Source organism: Antechinus flavipes, chromosome 3 (assembly GCF_016432865.1).
Source record: "Antechinus flavipes isolate AdamAnt ecotype Samford, QLD, Australia chromosome 3, AdamAnt_v2, whole genome shotgun sequence".
Classification (NCBI taxonomy): Eukaryota; Metazoa; Chordata; class Mammalia; order Dasyuromorphia; family Dasyuridae; genus Antechinus; species Antechinus flavipes.
Window position 1 is genome coordinate 456,813,475 of NC_067400.1, and position 18,951 is coordinate 456,832,425.

Sequence of the window (18,951 nt, forward strand, 5' to 3'; positions counted from 1 at the left end):
CCAGGAGAACATTGTACACAGCAACAGTAAGATTATGTGATGATTAATTCTGATGGATGTGGCTCTTTTCAACTGAGAGGTGATTCAGGCAATGATCTTATGATGGAGAGAGAGCCATCTGCACCCAAAGAGAGGGATAGAATGGGGGGGGGGACTGAATGTGGGTCACAGCACAGTATTTTCACTTGCTTTTTTTTCATTTTTTTCCTTTTTGATCTGATTTTTCTTGTGTAGCATGATAATTGTGGAAATATGTATAGAAGAATTGCACATGTTTAACATACATTGGATTACTTGCCATCTAGGAGAAAGAATGGGGGAGAAGGGAGGGAAAAAAAATTTGAACATAAATCTTTGTAATGTTGAAAATTATCTATGCATATGTTTTGAAAATAAAAAGCTTTAAAAAAATTTTTTAAAAAGACACATAGCACCTGCCCTTAAGGAACTTATATTCTCTTGGAGCAGTAAAGTATGAAATGATGAGGTTTTATTGTTCACACTTCTGAGTCATCACTCAAAAATAGGGGGAAGCTGAGCTTGACTAAGATGGATTGTAGAAGGTAATCAACAGAAGTTTTTCTCAATTTTTTTTATTCCTTAATATACTAATAAATTGGTAGGCATATTTGGTACTAAGAATGATGTTCTATACCAACTAATGAAAATCAGTATCAGGGAATGTGGTTTGTGCTGGTGGAAAATTCAAGTGACTTATGGATGAGGCCTTTGGAAAAAAACAAAACAAAACATGAACTCCATGTGGGATGACAGAATGGACACAAAACAGAGAATCAGTTCTTTTAACCTCTGATGACAAAAACTGTCAAGGATCCAAGAGGTAAAAGAAAGACTATGTAGAGAAAAAAATTTTCAAATACTAATGTAAGTTTCCCAGTAACTGTCTCCACTACTACCACCACATTCTCTGACAGCTTTCAGATGGAGGAACATGAAGGAAGGAAGTGGCTTCCAATGTTCAGAACTGAAAGGAGGAGGAGGAAAAGGGGCAGGGCCTCCTTTGAGGTATTTGTTCCTCTTGGACCTGAGTATAAAGGACAGTTCCGGAGAAAGCATGTGACCTACCTCTGCACCTGCTGCAGCTATCATGGGCACTATTCATCCCCATTCTCCCCCAGGACCAGCGGTGGAAAGAAATAAAGGAGGAGCCTGGAAAAACCACAACTGCTACTTCTACCACTAGGTTTTCCCTGGAGGCCTGGGTTGAAGGATTGGAGGAAGAGATGAGCCTCCATTACTGCTTCAGGGTTAAGAATAGGGAGCAAACATAGAGTTACATAGAGTTATCACAGTTACACCCATTACCTCCCCTATTCTTCTTCTCCTCTCTAACTGCTGATGGAGTGGGAGAAGAAAAGAGAATATGAAGGAAGGAGTGGGAAGGGGCCACAGGGGAAGGTTAGAGAAACCCTGAAATGACAGTCTATTAAAGACAGTGATGAACATCTGGCAGCTGTCATTTGAACTACAGTTCATTCTTCCTTCTTCGTTTCCACTGGGCTAGGAGAAGAAAACACATAGCTTCCCTTATTACTACTATTACTGCTGGAATGGGAAAAAAAGTATCATCTTCAGCAGGCTATCAATGAATCAATGAATAGCATTAATTAAAATAATGGGATCAGGGGAAGTGAAGAACTGCTATTTCCAGATTTTTCCTTTATTATAATCAGTAAACAACTTCCACTTCTTTGAAGTTTACAAATCAAAAATTTCTACTCAATCCAATTTATGTCTATTGCCCACCTCACTCCCGGCTCTCCTGATCATTCTTGCTTTTTTTTCAAGAACATCAGTTGTGGATCAGTGTCTTCCTCTCCTCACCGACTCATCTTATAGTAGAGGATATCCAACTTGATGAATACTATATCTTTTGTGTATTTTCAGTAGCATCAGTGACTCATGGTGAGGTCATAGTTACAGATTGGCATGTGCCATTTTGAACAGATGGAATATAAGTGAGAACACTGGCAGCTTTGCTCTTGTAAAGTTTCTGGTGACTGTCCTATCTGCAATGAAGACACAAAAATTTATTTTTATCACCATTTAAAATAATTTTCTCTGAAATGATACATCTCTTTTCATATTTTAAAACCAACGACATTCGACAACATAGGTGATTATGGAGATCACTTTTTCCCCAAAGACTTGTCAAAGATCAATATGCAATGAGGCATAAAACAAAAAGATATTTCCATTGTCATAGAGGATATCCTGCTTAGAGTTCAAATAGGGGAAAGATTCCTTTAACAACAAAGATCTCCAAATGCTCTTATTTGTGACTATGTAATTGCTTTAAGTCCTGATCATCACCAAGACACCTTAGTGAAACCTACATTTTTTTAATTATTAAAGCTTTTTATTTTCAAAACATTTGCATAGATAATTTCCAACATTCACCCTTGCAAAACCTTATGTTCCAAAATTTTTCCCTCCCTTCCCTCTACCCCTTCCCTAGACAGCAAGTAATTCAATATATGTTAAACATGCAATTCTTCTATGCATATTTCCACAATTATCATGCTACACAAGAAAAATCAGATAAAAAAGGAAAAAATTAGAAAGAAAACAAAATACAAGCAAACAACAATTTTTTTTATTTTTTTTTATTTTTTATTTTTTATTTTTTATTTATTTTTTTTTCAAACAACAATTTAAAAAGTGAAAATACTATGTTGTGATGCACACTCAGTCCCCACAGTCCTCTCTCTGGGTGCAGATGGTTCTCTTCCTCATGAGATTAGTAGAACTGACCTGACTCACACTGCTGTTGAAAAGAGTCATATCCATCAGAATTGAAACACTGCTGGATCAAAGGATATGTACAGTTTAATAGCCCTTAAGACATAGTTCCAAATTGTTCTCCAGAATGGTTGGAATGGTTCACAACTCCACCAACAATGTATTAGAGTCCCAGTTTTCCCACATCTCCTCCAACATTCATCATTATATTTTCCTGTCATCTTAGCTAATCTGAGAGATGTGTAGTAATACCTCAAAATTGAAACCTACAATCATTTGAAAGTTACTAGTCTAATCATCCATACTGATAAACCATCAATTATTAAAAGCCTACAATATGCCAGACATTATATTAATTGTTGGGGTTACAAATACAATAAGCATAATGATCCTTGCTCTCAAGAAGCTTATGTTTTAATAAAGGGAGATAGCATATATGTTTTATATATACACACATAAATATATAAGAATATGTAGAAGAACTGCAAGGTAATTAAGTCTAAAGTAGTTAGGTGATAGTAGTTTAGAGAAATAGTACACAATAAAAGGGTGATAGCAGTTTAAGGAGATCAGAAAAGCCTTCATGTAGAAGGGAATTCTATTTTTTCAAATAGTATTTTATTTTTCCAAATACATACAAAGATAGTTTTAAACATTCACCCTTGCAAAACCTTTTTTTCTGAATTTTTCTCCCTCCTTTTCCCCACCCTTCCCCAGACAGAATATGTGTTAAAGAATGTACATATTTCTCTACATATCTTCACACTTATCATGCTGCACAAGAAAAATCAGATGAAAAAGAAAAAAAATGGGGAAAAAACAAACAAATAACGAAAAAGATTTTTAACAAACCTATATTGTGATCCAAATTCAGTCCCGAGAGTACTCTTTCTGGATGCAGCTAGCTCTCTCCATCACAAGTCTATTGTAATTAGCCTGAATCACCTAACTTCAGCATTCATTTTTGTAAAACTTTGTGTTCTAAATTTTTTTCTCTCTTTGGCTTACCTCCTTCCTCCCCAAGACAGCAAGCAATCTGATGTAGGTTAAACATAAGCAATCCTTTTAAACATATTTTCATATTAATCATATTATACAAGAAAAATCAGACCAAAAAGAAAAAAAAACCACAAGAAAGAAAAAGCAAAAAAACAAACAAAGGTGAAAATACTATCCTTCAACTCACATTCAACTACTATCCTTCAACTATGGAGACTGCTCCATAGTTCTCTCTCTGAATGTGAATGGCATTTTCCAACCCAACTCTCTTGGAAATGCCTTGAATCATTGCATTCTTGAGAAGAATCAAGTCCACCACAGTTGATCATCACATAATCTTGTTGTTTCTGTGTATAGTGTTCTCTTAATTCTGCCCATTTCACTCAGCATCAGTTCATGAAAGTCTTTCTAAGCTTTTCTAAAATCAGTCTGCTCATCATTTTTTTGGAAAACAATTTTATATACCATAACTTATCCATCCCAAGTGATGGGTATCCACTCAATTTCCAGTTCCTTCTTGCTGTTTTAAAAAATATATCCCTTATGTATGTGAGCATTAAAGCAGAGACTGGATGATTGCTGATCGTAGACATTGTGGAAAAAAATTCCTGTTTAGGTATTGGCTGGACCTGGTGACTTCTGAAATCTCTTCCAAAGCTGAAAATCTATAATCCTTTGATGTTCTTAATTATAGTCTTTCATATCAGGGAGTAAATATTTATCCTTTTCCTTTGCTTAAATACTCAGTTGATTTTTTAAACATTTTTATAGTTTTGTATAGATTCAGTCAAATGTTATTTGTTTTTTTAATTGCAGCTGCAAAAGAGGAAGTCAAGCTGTCATTAGAAATCATGAATTATTTGGAACAGACATATGGTGCTGTGCAAGAAATGACTTGGGCGAGAAATGCACAAGGCTTTTTACACTAGGTAACATTTTCATGTACAGTGTGCTGAATTGATTATTACTGGACATGACCATTGCTTAGAAAATAATATAGGTTAAGATTAACATGAAATTGTTTATGCTCTCATTTAGCTTCAGAATTCCAATAGTTATCTTTACCTTCTGAAAAATAAATGCTGGGATTAAAACATTGTTTCATGGAATTGGGTTGACCAAGGATCAACCTTGCTAAGCAAAGAAAAGCTTTTCACCAGAAAGATGATCAGAATGTGAATTTTTTGTCTAAGGCAACCCATGAAAATGATAAAGAACATAGTAGAAATATTGTAAATATTTCCCATCATAACGGGGATGCTTATACGTTAGTCTAGGGGATAACTAATTATTTCTTGTTAAGAGGTAGCAGCATGGCTCACTGAATAAAGAGCCATGGTTTCAGAGTCAAGAAAACCTGAATTCAAATCTTATTCCTGACATATACTCACTCTGTGATTCTAGGCAAGAAACTTAACCTCTCAGTGTACTAGGGACATCTCTAAAACAATGGGTGGCAGATGGCCAGGTGTCATCTGAATTGGTTAAGGCAGTTTCCACACTGGGAATTCCCAGTGAAATCATATGTCTAGATTTTTTTAAAAAAAGGAGTATAAGAGATGGTTGAGACGATGTCAGATTGTCCTTCAAAAAAGTCCAGATATGGTGTGTAAGGAGATATCTTTTTTTCTTCCCTTGCTTACATCTGATATTTTCATTTCCCAGATTTAAATCAAAACCCTGAAACAACTCTACCACAATTATTCATCAAAGAGGGAGAACCCTTGTTGATAAGATGCAAAGCTGTTTATAAAAATTATGAATTCAGGCTTGCTTGGAAATTAGAAAACAGGACTTTAAAAGAGGTAATAAATCAAGCTCATATTATGACAAAATAAGTGCAATGTCCTTTTCATCTTGAATGTAAAACAATAAATGTCAAACTTGTTTGATTCAAATCTAGGGCAGCCATTTTCAGATGAGTGCCTATTCAGCCAACAGAAGTATGATTCGGATTTTATTTGTTTTTATGGAATCAGTAGGAAGAAGCGATGCTGGGTATTATACTTGTGCTTCATCAAAACATCCCAGTCAATCAACTTTGGTTACTGTCTTAGGTAAGCCAAGTTTCTACTACAGCATTAGATTATATTCTTATTCACCAGTCTGTAGTCTTTTGAGTGGGTCTACAAACTTAATATGAGGGTCACAGAAACAGAAGTAGCAGATGGATTAGTTGAACTGGCTACAGACCCCTACTTAACTAGGTTAGGACCAGAGTTAGACATTAATTTGTTAAAACTAGAACTTTTCTTTGGCACTCCCCTGGTTATCCCAAATTAGGATAGTCTGGGTGAGAATATTGAAAAGAATTGTTGAGGAGAAGGATGAGCATTACCCAGAGTACCAAGAAAGATAGGAAAAAGAAAACAGTAAGAAGTGATTCAGAGCAAGGAAAGCACAAGTAAATTGAAATGATTCTTCTACTTCTTGCCAAATTGGTTTTGTGGTGTTTGTGAAGTGTCTTTGTTTCACTTTGAAATATGTCAGGTTAGAGTACAACCTTGAACTATAATGAAAATGTAAACAAATATATGTTTCTTAATTGCTAATAAGTAAGAGCTTAAAAAAAAAAAAAAAAAAAAAAAGAATTTCTTAAAACTGCTGATTAGATTTGCCCTCTCCTTGGCTCTTCAATTCAACCCACACTTAATATGTGCCTTGTGTGTTTATCAGCCTCTGGGAGTACAAAAACAAAAAAGAAACAGCCCCTTCCCTCAAGGAGCTTATATTCTATTGTTCAACTGATACAGATAAACAGTAAATTAAATCTAGGGAAATGGAGGGAGACAGCATGTTTAGAGTATAGATTTAGAATTGTGGATCAGGAATAAGACATGTTAGAAAAATATGTACTGCATTGGATTAGCTGATATGACCCACAAACTGCCCTCCTAGGAATTTTTTTGCTCTCAAATTATGAACAAAAAACATGAATTTACTGGTCGCCACATATTTTTGTGTAGTTTTCTTAACCATACAATTTTTTCTCTATAAAGTTTTTTTTTTATTTTCAAAACATATTCATAGATAGTTTTCAACATTCATCCTTGCAAAACCTTGTGTTCTAAATTTTTTTTCTCCTTCCCTTCCCCCACTCCCTCCCCTAGATGGCAACTAATTCAATATATGTTGAAACATATGCGATTCTTCTATACATATTTCCACAATTATCATTCTGCACAAGAAAAATCAGATAAAAAAGAAAAAATGAAAAAAAAACAAAACAAAATGCAAGCAAACAGCAACAAAAAAGTGAAACTACTATGTTGTAATCCACACTCAGTCCCCAACAATCCTCTTTCTCTGGCTGCAGATGGCTCTCTCCATCACAAGACCATTGGAACTGACCTTGCTATTGAAAAAAATCATACAAATTAAATGCATGTGCTTTTATTTTATTTTTTAACAGAAAAGGGATTTATAAATGCTTCCAACTTAAATGAAGATTATGAGATTGATGAACATGAAGAATTTTGCTTCTCAATACAGCTTAAAGCATATCCACAAGTCATGTGCACATGGACCTTTTCCCAAGAGTCAGTTCCTTGTAAACAAAGTAATCTCAAGGATGGTTTCAGGTGAGACAATTGCTATTAGAATGGGCTCCATGACTCACTTGCTATTCTGTTTTCTTGATGATTTTAGGAAGGCTTGTAGCTTGTATATCAAAGTGAATTCAGTGCTACAAGTTTTGTTTTTTTTAATTTATTAGAAATTGAAGACAGAAAGTTAAAACATCTAAAATGGATAATAAAAAGCCCATTACAGTCCTGTAAGCAATTCAAATAGCATAAGACACTCTATTAAGGCAAATGAAGATCCTTAGTTTGGGTTCATTTCTTTTTCATATTCTTAATCACAACATTTCTATATCTTATTTGAGGGGTGTTTGCTATGATTTCTCTTTTAAACTCAAACATTTTATGATTCTTCTCAAACTTGTACTGGTCTCAGACTCAAACTTGTGTTTGTTTTTTCTTTATACCATGCATCTTTTTAAACTCCCATTACCAACATCCTTATTTCTCTTTATGTATTAATATGAATAAAGGGACAACAGGCAGTATAATATTCCTTGGGAGGTTGCATGCAACTCAGTATTATGAGGGTTTTGAGATTTCTGTGTAGCACTTCTCCTCTAGAACATTTTCAGAGAACTGAGGAAGTAAAACTCCTAAAACAGGAAAATATAAGTGAGGAACATTACATTTAGGTGTGTTAAAATAAGTTTCAAACCATAAAACAAAAGTTTTCAAATTATTCAGAAATAAGAGGAAATGCAGAAGCTGGGTTCTTTTTAAAGTTGAGTCTGCAGCTCTATTCTGACTCTTACTTAGCATAGGGATATTTGATTCCTCCTTCTCCCTTACACTTTCGCTTACTAGCTATGTTACCAACATTTCATAAGTACTAGCTATGGTTTTTATGGTATAAGATGACATGTTGAATGAATGGTATTTATGCTTTTACTTTTGTGCAAATGACATGTCAGTGCAGATCTAGGGTGAACTTGAGCCCTTTGAAACTGGTTCTGTTTAAAATGTTGGACATGCTTTCCTTCATTTATAGAAGTGATGCTGACTCACTTTTCATAAAGTATGTTTCTGGTGTACCTTTTTGATCATAGTGGTGATAGATTTATGTTAATCTTTCCATTGTCTCTCCTCTAGGCTCTCTAGGACAAAAATTCATTTGCAAGACTGCAAGGCATGCAGTATGTGCTAAGTGAGCCCTGTGATGCTAACAATTCAAATGGGAATTACACCCTGACCATAAGCATTGTTTTCTAAAGCAGAAGAAAGGAGTTCTTCCTTTGAAAGTTATATGACCTCCTTCTCTGCATTAGAGATCTAAGGAAATAAGGGTATAGAATATCACATATGCCATTAGACTTGTGCTATGTTGGTTTGCTTTTGCTTGCCTGTTTTGTTTTTTCATCTCTGTTTTTAAATCTTACAAGAAAAAGCTCACTGGGTTGAAAGGAGGGACGTTTTCAGAAATGAGAATACAAAAGGCATCAGTTAAAAAGAGGATTTTAAAAAGATTTTTTTAAAAGGTCTCCCTCCTATTGCCTAGGGGACTAAGAAACACTTACAAGGGAGAAGTATTAGAGGGCTGATTCCATGGAGTAGGAATCATAGCTCTTTTTAGCAGCAGGTATAGTTGTAATAATTAGTGGGAAGACTCTCTTTGCCACATGGACCATAGGTTGGCAACCCTTTTTATGACAAGTTGAATTGATTGGCCTCTATGTGTGTATGTGTGCATATAGAACACAATGAGAACACTATCTCTTCTTTTCTTTGAACATGGGTCAGATCAGTTGATCCCTGTGCAGAAGACCAAGGGCTGACTCTTGCTACAAGCATGATGTATCACTACACCTCCCCTGACCTTTTCTGTAAATGAAAGGATTAGGCTAGATGTTCTAGATAGGTCTGGGACCTATGATCCTTCACACAACTCAACATCCTTCATGCTTACCTTTGTATGGGCTGACAGTGGTAAAGAACTACTTGAAATAATTCTATAATAAAATGTCATTTTCATCAATTAATTTTTCATTCATTGCAAGAGGACATATAATGTTAATGTTTTTTACTTGTCACTGGGAAACCTATTTATCTCTCAGAAATTTAGTTTTCTAAACATGTAAAATGTAGGGGATGTCATGACATTTTTCAAAGCTATCACTAAGTTTTCTCTGTCTTCTCCTGCTTCTTAAATATCTTATATTGTGTCCAACCTTGATTTTCTTTTAACATGCTCTGGATAGCTTGCTTTTTTCTTTGTTTGGAAAAAAGAAAACCACATGAAATTAGTGTAGCAATATCATCATTCCATATATTTTGTAGTTCTCCAGTTTTCAATTAAATTATGAAGTAAATTTTGAAAATTACCATAATAGTTGTCCAGAGCAACAGAAGAAATGTATCGTATCTTGAGGAAGGGATCTCTATTTAGGTATGGTATTTATAACCACGAGCAATAGGCAGCTGATCTTCATACTTCCCTCTTCATCTTCCCTGAAATGTAATCAAGAACTGTGCAAAGAATCTTCACCAGAAATAATATTAAAAATACTATTCTCAAGCTCTATTTCTCATGCAATCCAGAAAAGGAAGACAATGTGACTTAGAGGAATGTGAGTCAAGAGACTTGAATCTGAGGCTTGTTTCTACTTATATCAGTCAATCAACAGACATTTATTAAGTGTTTATTTATTAAGTGTCAGGCTCTGTGATAGGTGCTAGAGTACAAAGACAGAAAGTCTCTTCCCTCAAGGAGATTACATTCTGGAGAGAAAATGTGTACATATATAAATGTATGCTAGATAAATATAAGGTATTTCAGGACAGAGAGAACTAATATTGGGGAAATTGGGTTTAAAAAGGATTTCACATAGAAGGTATTGCTTGAACTAAATTTTGAAGGAAATCAGGATTTCCCATGGAGGGAATGCAGTCTAGAGTGGTGTGATCTTGGACAAGTCATTTCTCTAGGCCAATTTTCTAGTAAGGAGTTGAATCACATGATCTCTAAGGCTCTTTTAAACTTAAACTTTAGTCAGTGGAAATTTTTAAACAGTAGAAGATTTCCTAATTTCTAGAATTTAAGAATTAGCTCATAGCTTTGTATGGAGCTCAACATAGGCTAAAGAGGGAAGCCTCTTCAGCTAGATGATATTCATTGTCACTAGAGAGTAAGTCATAGAGATGTAATTTCATTATAGCTTCCTAAGATTCTGGTGATATGCAAAAATCTTAATTCTGGTATGTTATTAGTTCTGTTATTAGAGGCTTTGTTTCTCCATTACTCAGTATAGGCCTTTCTAATCTGATTGAACTCAGTAATAAATCATCTTTAAAATTTCCATTAGTATTTTGATAGTTAAATATTCCATTACTATTTAACTATACCCAAGTTTCCTACAGCTTCCTTACCTTCACAGATTCACTTCTCTAGTTTTACTAGTTATTTCCTCAAAATACCACACTGAAGTTAATTGAGCCTGACCTTCCTTTGAAAAATCACTCTGCTTACACTTGACTAAATTGCAACGTTCCAGAAGTCCTAATATTCTCTTTCTAGTCAAATAAATGCTTGTTGAATCAATGTGGGATGCATGGTGTTTCAAAGATTTGGATTCTGCTAGTTTATAAAATTTAAGTCTGCACATTTTATCAGGAACCCCAAAATTAGTTAAGTTTGTCTCTGACTAGTGACTTAAAACTATTTAGAATAATATTACAATTTAATCATTTCTCAACCAATATAACTTGAGTCTTGATTAGCCCTCAAATTTTACTGTTCCTTAAATGATATTCATTTCAAAGGCATTGTAGATTTAGATCTGGAAGAGAATTCAGAGGCCATCTAGTCTGATCATTTTCTTTTACAGATGAGAAAACTAAGGTCCAAGATTCTAAAGTCACTTACCTAAGAAGTCATATAGGTTCAGTCATTTTTTTTTAATCATTTTCAATTTTTCATGACCCCATTTGGTGTTTTCTTGGCAAAGATAGTGGAATGTTTTTCCATTTCTTTTTTCAGCTCATTTTATAGATGAGGAAAGAACAGGGTTAAGTGGCATAGCCAAGTCACATAGTAAGTGTTTGAGGTCATATTTTAACTCAGGAATATGAATCTTCCTGTTGCCAGGCCTGGTACTCTATCCACTATGACACTTTATCATATAGGTAATAAACATCAAAAGTAGGATTTGAACCCAATTCTTATGAATTTAGAGCCAATACTCTTTCTTTTCATTGATAGTAAATTATATCAAAACCTTAAAGCTGACAAACATATCAATTGAATGCTGATGGGTAAAAACCTGTATATTAAGGGCATGAAACAGACATAAATAGACACCAGTCTAGTTCTGGTGATCACAGAACTTCAGAGAATTGATGAGGGTAAAAGCATGTAATGAATGATGTGTAATTAAAGAAATATGTTAAAGATGTATTAGGGAGTAGAAGTGGGTCAGAGAAAACTTTGGAGTTAATACAGAAGGGTTTTCTGGAAGAAGTAAGCATTGAACTACTAGTTGAAGAAGGAAAGAGATGTATTATGATAGGGGTGATAAAATACTAGGAGAAGCCCAAGAAGAGGTTCCTTCATCATAACCTCTTGTAACTCTGGTGCCATCCACAGCAGCAACTGATCTCAGTCCTCATGCCTTTTCTTTTCTGTATCCCTTCAGTGGTGAATGATTAGCTATATCCTACCCAGCCATTCACTTAGAGTATAGAAAATAACTTATACTGTATGGTATTTTAAGCTATAAACTGTGTACTTATAAACAAAGTAGGAAGGATCCATAGCCTCATTTAGGTTAGGGATTCTCCTGACTTTGGAACCATTTGTCCAGTTTCTAAACTTATTTTTGCTTGCTTTCTGTTGCCTGGCACCTGCTCAGGTCTTTGTTCTCTGGCATCTTGAGAAGTCTACTTTCCCTTCTTGTCTTCATATTATTTCTATATTTAAATCAGAGTTAGTTCTTTTTTAGCTCTCCTGAACACCAAGTAAGCATTTGAGTTTTTTTTGTGTCTGGATTCCTAATCTCCTTGCCTAGGCTCAAGTAGAATAATCTTTTAGCCTTCCTCTCCCAAGTGCTGAGCCACTAGACCACACTCTTTAGCCCTATAGATCTTTTTTTCAGCTCATTTCCTCTACTTAATTCCATTCATTCTCTCTGAGTGGACATTCTCTCTGTCCTTTCTTTCTGATTAAAACTTTAGGTTTTCCCAACCCATTTTTATAATATTCTCAGTTATACATTTACATTATTGCTTATAAAAAATGAGACATTTTCTGCATATTGCAAAAAATTGAGTAAGGCTGAGAATCACTAAGACAGGGGAAAACACTATACTCATAACACTAGGCCAGAAGAGGAAGGTTGGTTTAAACATGAGGAACAATTTAGGTAAAGGCTTTGAAACTGGAACGTGAGGGCAAGGCATGAGAACACCACAAATGTCTTGTTAGGTTAGAAAAGAAAGCTTATTTAAATTTTTTTTTAATGCTAATTATTTCTCATTTTTGATTCCAAGTGTTTGAACCAAAAAGTCTACATATTTTCTTTGCAAAATTGTTATGAATTAAACCCTTTTCTCTGGTCACCACCTACTATGTTAAAATATATATTGTTTCCCCATTGTCTTTGCTTCTTCAGACTTTCCTAACAGCTTTTATTTTAAAATGTTGAACCATAATTTCTTTGTAAAATTATTATGAATTAAACCCCTTTCTCTGGTTACCATCTACTATGTTTAAATTATATTGTTTCTCCATTGTTTTTGCTTCTTCAGACTTTCCTAACAGCTTTTATTTTAAAATGTTGAACCATGCCCTTCTTAAATTGTGGATACTAGAAATGGGCATAGTTTTACTAATAGTATGCTTAATACCACATTATGTCAATATTGTGACCTTGTCAGTATGGGTACTTCTTCCAGCAGTTCAGAGTGTAATTCACACCTTTTTAATTTGAGGCATTTTTTTTATCATTTCTTGTTGTGAAACAGGAGCCACCTGCCAGTGGCTGCTGGAGATCTAACTCAGACCTGTAGAATGGATCTCTTTTTGTGAGAGGATGATGACGACGATGATGATAATGATACAAGATGATACAAGGAGACTGAGAGGCAGTTGCATTCTCTGACCTCTCTCCTCCTCCCCCTTGCCTCCAATTTATTTCATTCCCAATTCACAAGGAACATCTATATTAGTAAAGACTGCTTTGCAACTCCTTCAAGTGTTGATTCACAGCTGTAAAGGCTTTTGGAGAATTGACCTACCTCTTCACTTAGGCATGGTCTTTAACAATTTCTACCTTTAAATGCTTCATAAACATCTATTTTTCAAAATCTATCTGACATATAATCCATCAAGTGACACACTTAGACTAGCCATCCTTCACTTTCACTACAGCCCACATATTGTACGTTTTCTTATTATATATTTCTGGGTCCAAGTAAAATTTTTTGATTTGATAGAGGAAAATGCCATCTTAAAGACTTTCTTCCAACAAGATATCCCTCATGCATATATTAGAACTGCAGGAGTCCTTAAAAGATGGAACACCACAGATAACTTTCCTTGATGCCTTTCTTGATCTTTCACATCAATTGAAGCTCAACAGAAAGAAGTATCAAAGATATTTGCTAATATCAGGCAAGAGATCTAGCACATAGGGATTCTTCATGGAAATGATGATCTATAAATCATCTACCTATAGATGATTTATAGAGTTTGCATCAAGTTCCAGTACATTATAGAACCTCCTAGATGAGAGCCATAACTGTCCAAAAAGTTTACTTTCACAGTTTATAAGAGAAAAATCAAATGTTTGGAAATGCCTGATGTCCATATTATGACATACACAGTTAGATGGACACTGTATAGAACTCATCCTTTAGAATCTGTAGCTACAATAGTCATTGTAAATAGTCAATGAGTTGAGCTCAGTATTAAACAGAAAAAGGGTATTAAGCAAGGCTGTATTGCCTTTAGAAAATTGCATGTCTCTTTTAATGACTTAAAACTTTTCCCTAAACAGAAGTCCATCTTTTTAATTCTAATATTTTATCATTTCTATGTGTCATGGAGCATTATAGTTTCTGAAAACTTAAAAGTGAGTATTAAAACTCAGGGAACAACGGTAACATAGTAGTAAGTCTGAATAGGCTGTAACATGTTACAAATAAGGAACAACAAACTGAAGGAAGGGTTTCATAAAGGAAATATGTGATAGAAAAAAAATATGGGCTAGTCACATGATGAGAATGAGGGATAGGAATGAATGTTCTACACTAGTGTCTTCTAAATGTCAGGGTAAATCAAAAGAGGTTAATGAGCACATTGTAGGCAAACATGATAAACTTAGTGGATAATATGGACAAAAGTCACATAGGATAGGCAAGGATGGTAATGTAGCTGTTTTTGTAGCTGTTGCAGCTGGAAACATTACAGGAATCTCATCCACCATGATAAGATCAGGGATTCATTTGAGGGTTGTTTATGCTACTTCTTATGTGTTAAATCATGTCTGGATTGTCAAGTAATGTACTATGGCCATTCCATGTCTCTTTATTCTTCCTCTTGTGTGTTACTCTTAATTTTAATTCTTTATTGATTGTGATGGTCTGTCACCAGGAGAATACTGATACGAAAAAAGATTGGTTTTCATTTCAGGTGACTCCTTGAAACTGATTGGTTTTCTAACTTAATCTATTTAACTCTTCTTCTTATTCAATTCTGGACACAAATCTATTGTCCAGCTGCAATGTCTGTCCAGATACATATATAAACCAATAGTTGGCATAGGAGAAAGATTTGAAGTCAGGAAGTCTGGAGTTCAAATTCTGCCTGAGACACTTAGTAGTTGTGTGACTCTAGGCAAGTGACCTATCTTTCTTTACTTCATTTTCCTTATCTTTAAAAATGGGATAATGATAGTACCAACACTTGCACAATTGTTGGAATATCACTAAATAGACTATTGTCAAGGGCTTGATGTAATTAGCCTAATATCATCTGCAGAGAAGAACATCTGGAGGATCTCCCTAATGATTAAAAAATCTTTCTCTTTGACTTGTTCAACCTCCATGATAGTGGCAAACATCTTTGTTGAACTTGTTTCCTTGTTTTATGTCACTTAACATTGATAATCAGAAAACCACTAGATAAAGTTTTCTCTTATAAGAGAAGAATCTCATTTGTTAAGGAATCTCATATGATCTTAAGATATGCCCAGAAGAAGGAGAGCCTTTAAAGCTTTATTTTGTTCAAATGAGTAAAAAAAAAAAAATTAATTAAAATTAATTTAAAATCATTAAATACATTGAGATCTTATATTCTCTGCCCTTTTCATTTGTGTCACTGTGAAAATATAGTCTACTATAGAAAATTACTTGTGAAAATCTGCTGGTTCCTTTTTCATATTATTATCAAGGTTACCCTTGCTATGTATGTAATTCATTTTCAGGAAGATTTAATAAAAAAAAAAAATAGGCTTATGGGTTAGTAATTACTTATATCCTCTTCGGTTTTTTTTTTTTTTTTTTTTTTTTTGGTAACAAAACCATATGGAATTTTCTAATATAAGTTGTGAGGATTTGGAAGTTTTTTCTAATGATACAGATTATGACCTATCCATACCTGCCCTTTTTTTATGCATGTTCACCCATAAGTTCATTACAAGGTATCCATGTGAGGGGAAGAGAAGTGGAATATATTGAGAAATGTAGATGATATAAAGCCACTCAACCAAACTCTTTTTATGAGATAAGTATATTTAATGCTTAAAACAGAGAGCAGAGAAAGAGAGCTATAGTCCAATATCACTACTTAATTTTAATGCAAAAAAAAATTAAATTCTAAAAAAGGCTTGGAGGCAGGAGATAGAATGCCAAGTTAGGGAATAGTCAGTAGGCCAGTTCAGGTAGAACATAAGAGTATGTGAAGGGGAAAAATGTGCATTAAACCTTGAAAGACAAGCCAGAATTAATCTAGTCTAAAACTTTATCTTGAAAATGACCTTAATTTTCAGAATAGCATGTTTTTGTACTATTATATGCTGGTACAGAATATAAACTTAAGTGGAAAAATTTCCATTCATCAAAATTTAAGAGACCACTTTTATCCTTCCTTGTAATTTCCTCACTTCATTTTATTATGTCACAATTGATAAAGAATTCCTAAAGTGGCTTTTCAACATAAATAATTGATTCATCAAATGATGAAACCAAGAGGTTTGGGATTTCCAAACCAGGAGCTTTTCTGAGGTGGGAGAAAAGAACAACAGACACAAACCCCCACCTCTTTGACCATTAAGAATTAAGTATGGTATCTTTTCATAGTGCATGACATATTTGGCTAACCAATTTTCAATTGTAGTTCTGCAAATTCCTTCCTTAGGAATGGAGTAAAGAATGCTTGCATCTGTTGAGCAAAATATAACATGAGGTCAGAGGAAAGTATCATCCACACCTTACTAGCTCTGTCTAATTCAAAAGAGAAACTTAAATAGCTCAGGATAGACCTGAGCCAACTACATTCAATTAGCCTCTCTGGATCAGGAGGCTGATAGAGATAAAATCACTCCCTGGCTTCCTGATCATATGTCTTTTGGTTCTGTGTAAAACTGCCTACAAACTTGTCAGCTCTTAGTTCTCCTATTTCAGAAGGTCTCAGCTTCCTCATTGCCTTCTCTATTATTCTCTCAATTCTGATGGGACTTTGATAATTCCTTGCTCTTTGAATAAGTTATTCATTGTTTTATGCTAAAATTACCTTGTGAGCTACCCAAAACACTCCCAACCTCTCTTAGCAATTCTCTAAGTCACCAAAGGGAAAGTGAAAATGACCTGTGTTTTGATCATAGAAAGGATAAAACCCTTTCTTAGCTAAAACAAGAATACATTTTCTTAGTCACAAAGATATTCTTTCACCTTCAACTCGAATTTCTTGATCTCATGCTTACTGCCAGATGGCCAGTTTTAGGAAAGAACCCAGGGGAAAACTGAGGCTTTGAAAATACCAAAAACCTAATTGGTTAGTCCCCTTGAAAATCCCAGGGAGGTTTGGGAAGCCAAGAGTCATTTTGTGTTATGCTCAGTCATGATAAAAGGTAGAAGGATTGTTTGGGGACTGAGAGGGAACAAAACAGTAAAGTGCCCTGTGTGATTTCACTATGTACAGAGGTTTGTTAGATCGTTTTTCTAACCAGGGAAAAGAGGAAGAAAAGTTTCCTTGATGCAGAATTACATGTCATATTGCACACCCCTAAGGCTGGGATAGTAGTTTTAATATGGTGTAAATACTATCCAGACAGAACTCCCTTGCAAAGAAAAGGGTGGGGCAAGAGAATAGGGTACCTTATAATGGCATGGAAGAGAATCGTTGTAAATTTGGCCCCAGCAACATAGACCAAATTCCTGAAAGGAAAATCCAAACTAGAAGTTGATTTTTGGAGTTGTAGCCAAAGGAAAAGACCTTTGGAAGAAGGTCTTGTCCCAATCTGTGCTGCAGCAATGAGGCAGCATTACCTCCTAAGGATCTGTGTAAAACATAGGGTAATTTTTTTTCCCAATCAAGACCATCAAAGACCAAGACTTTGCTATCTCTCTTTACCAACTCCCCCACCCAAATGACTAATATTTGATCTACAAACATTTGGAAGACCTGAGCTGCTATAAAAATTGTTTTTTTTAAGATTACGATTTAGCCAACCTAATGATTTCCAGAAGTCTCTAAATTTGGTATAATCACCACCACTTATATTTAAATAATTCTGCCCTTAATCTGCCTAGCATAGGGAAACCTGGTGTGTGGATCATAAATTTGTTTAATATCGAAGCATGAAGGCTAATAATGCCAGATAGATAGGTAAATGAATGGATAAATAGATGATAGATAGATAGATATTTTTGTCTTTGTGTGTGATTTACTAATGTAGGGAGCTCCGACCTCAGACACTTACAAACTGTGTGACCCTGGGCAAGGGTCAGTTGCCTCCAAAATAAAAAAAAAAAAAAAAAAAAGAATTGGCTAAGCCATTGAGGTATTAGGTGTGGGCTTATACTTAGGCCTAAGTATAAGCCTCAGGGTTATAGTTAGTATCCTGATATTGAGGCTGGTCCCTTATCTACTAAGCCATATCTCATAAATATTGTAGTGATAGAAATCCATTTTTGTGTTTGATTTCTTTGAGCTTAGAAAATGTTTTATATCTGTTCTTTTTATTGCTTGTTTTATTTTTAAATTTTTTTTGATAATCAATCATTTTCAATCACGTCCAACTCTTCATAATCCCACTTCGAGTTTTCTTTCTTTCTTTTTGCAAGGCCTAAAGACACACAGCTAATAAGTGTTAAGTCTTTGAGGCTATATTTGAACTCAGGTCCTTCTGCAATGCTGTATGCACTGTGCCATCTAGCTGCCCCAGTTGGAATTTTCTTTAGAGATACTAGAGTGGATTGCCATTTCCTTCTCCAGTTCATTTTACAAATGAGGAAACTAAGGCAGAGTTAAATGATATGCTCAGGGTCACACAGCTAGTTATATTTGAACTCAGAACAAATCTTCCTAACTAAGCCCAGCACTATCCATTGCACCTTCTAGTTTGCCTTGTTTTATTTTCTTAGTAAACATTTTTATTTTTACCTTTGTAGC

The 18,951-nt window shown here is 34.7% G+C and overlaps 1 protein-coding gene across 1 annotated transcript in view; it reads left to right on the forward strand.

The window, feature by feature from the left end:
- Positions 1–18,951, forward strand: part of FLT3 (fms related receptor tyrosine kinase 3) — a 70,833-nt gene that overhangs the window by 23,133 nt on the left and 28,749 nt on the right. Inside the window, 4 exon segments of the mRNA XM_051986529.1 lie at positions 4,579–4,691; positions 5,428–5,567; positions 5,666–5,819; positions 7,175–7,343. Coding sequence (XP_051842489.1) covers positions 4,579–4,691; positions 5,428–5,567; positions 5,666–5,819; positions 7,175–7,343 — 576 coding nt within the window.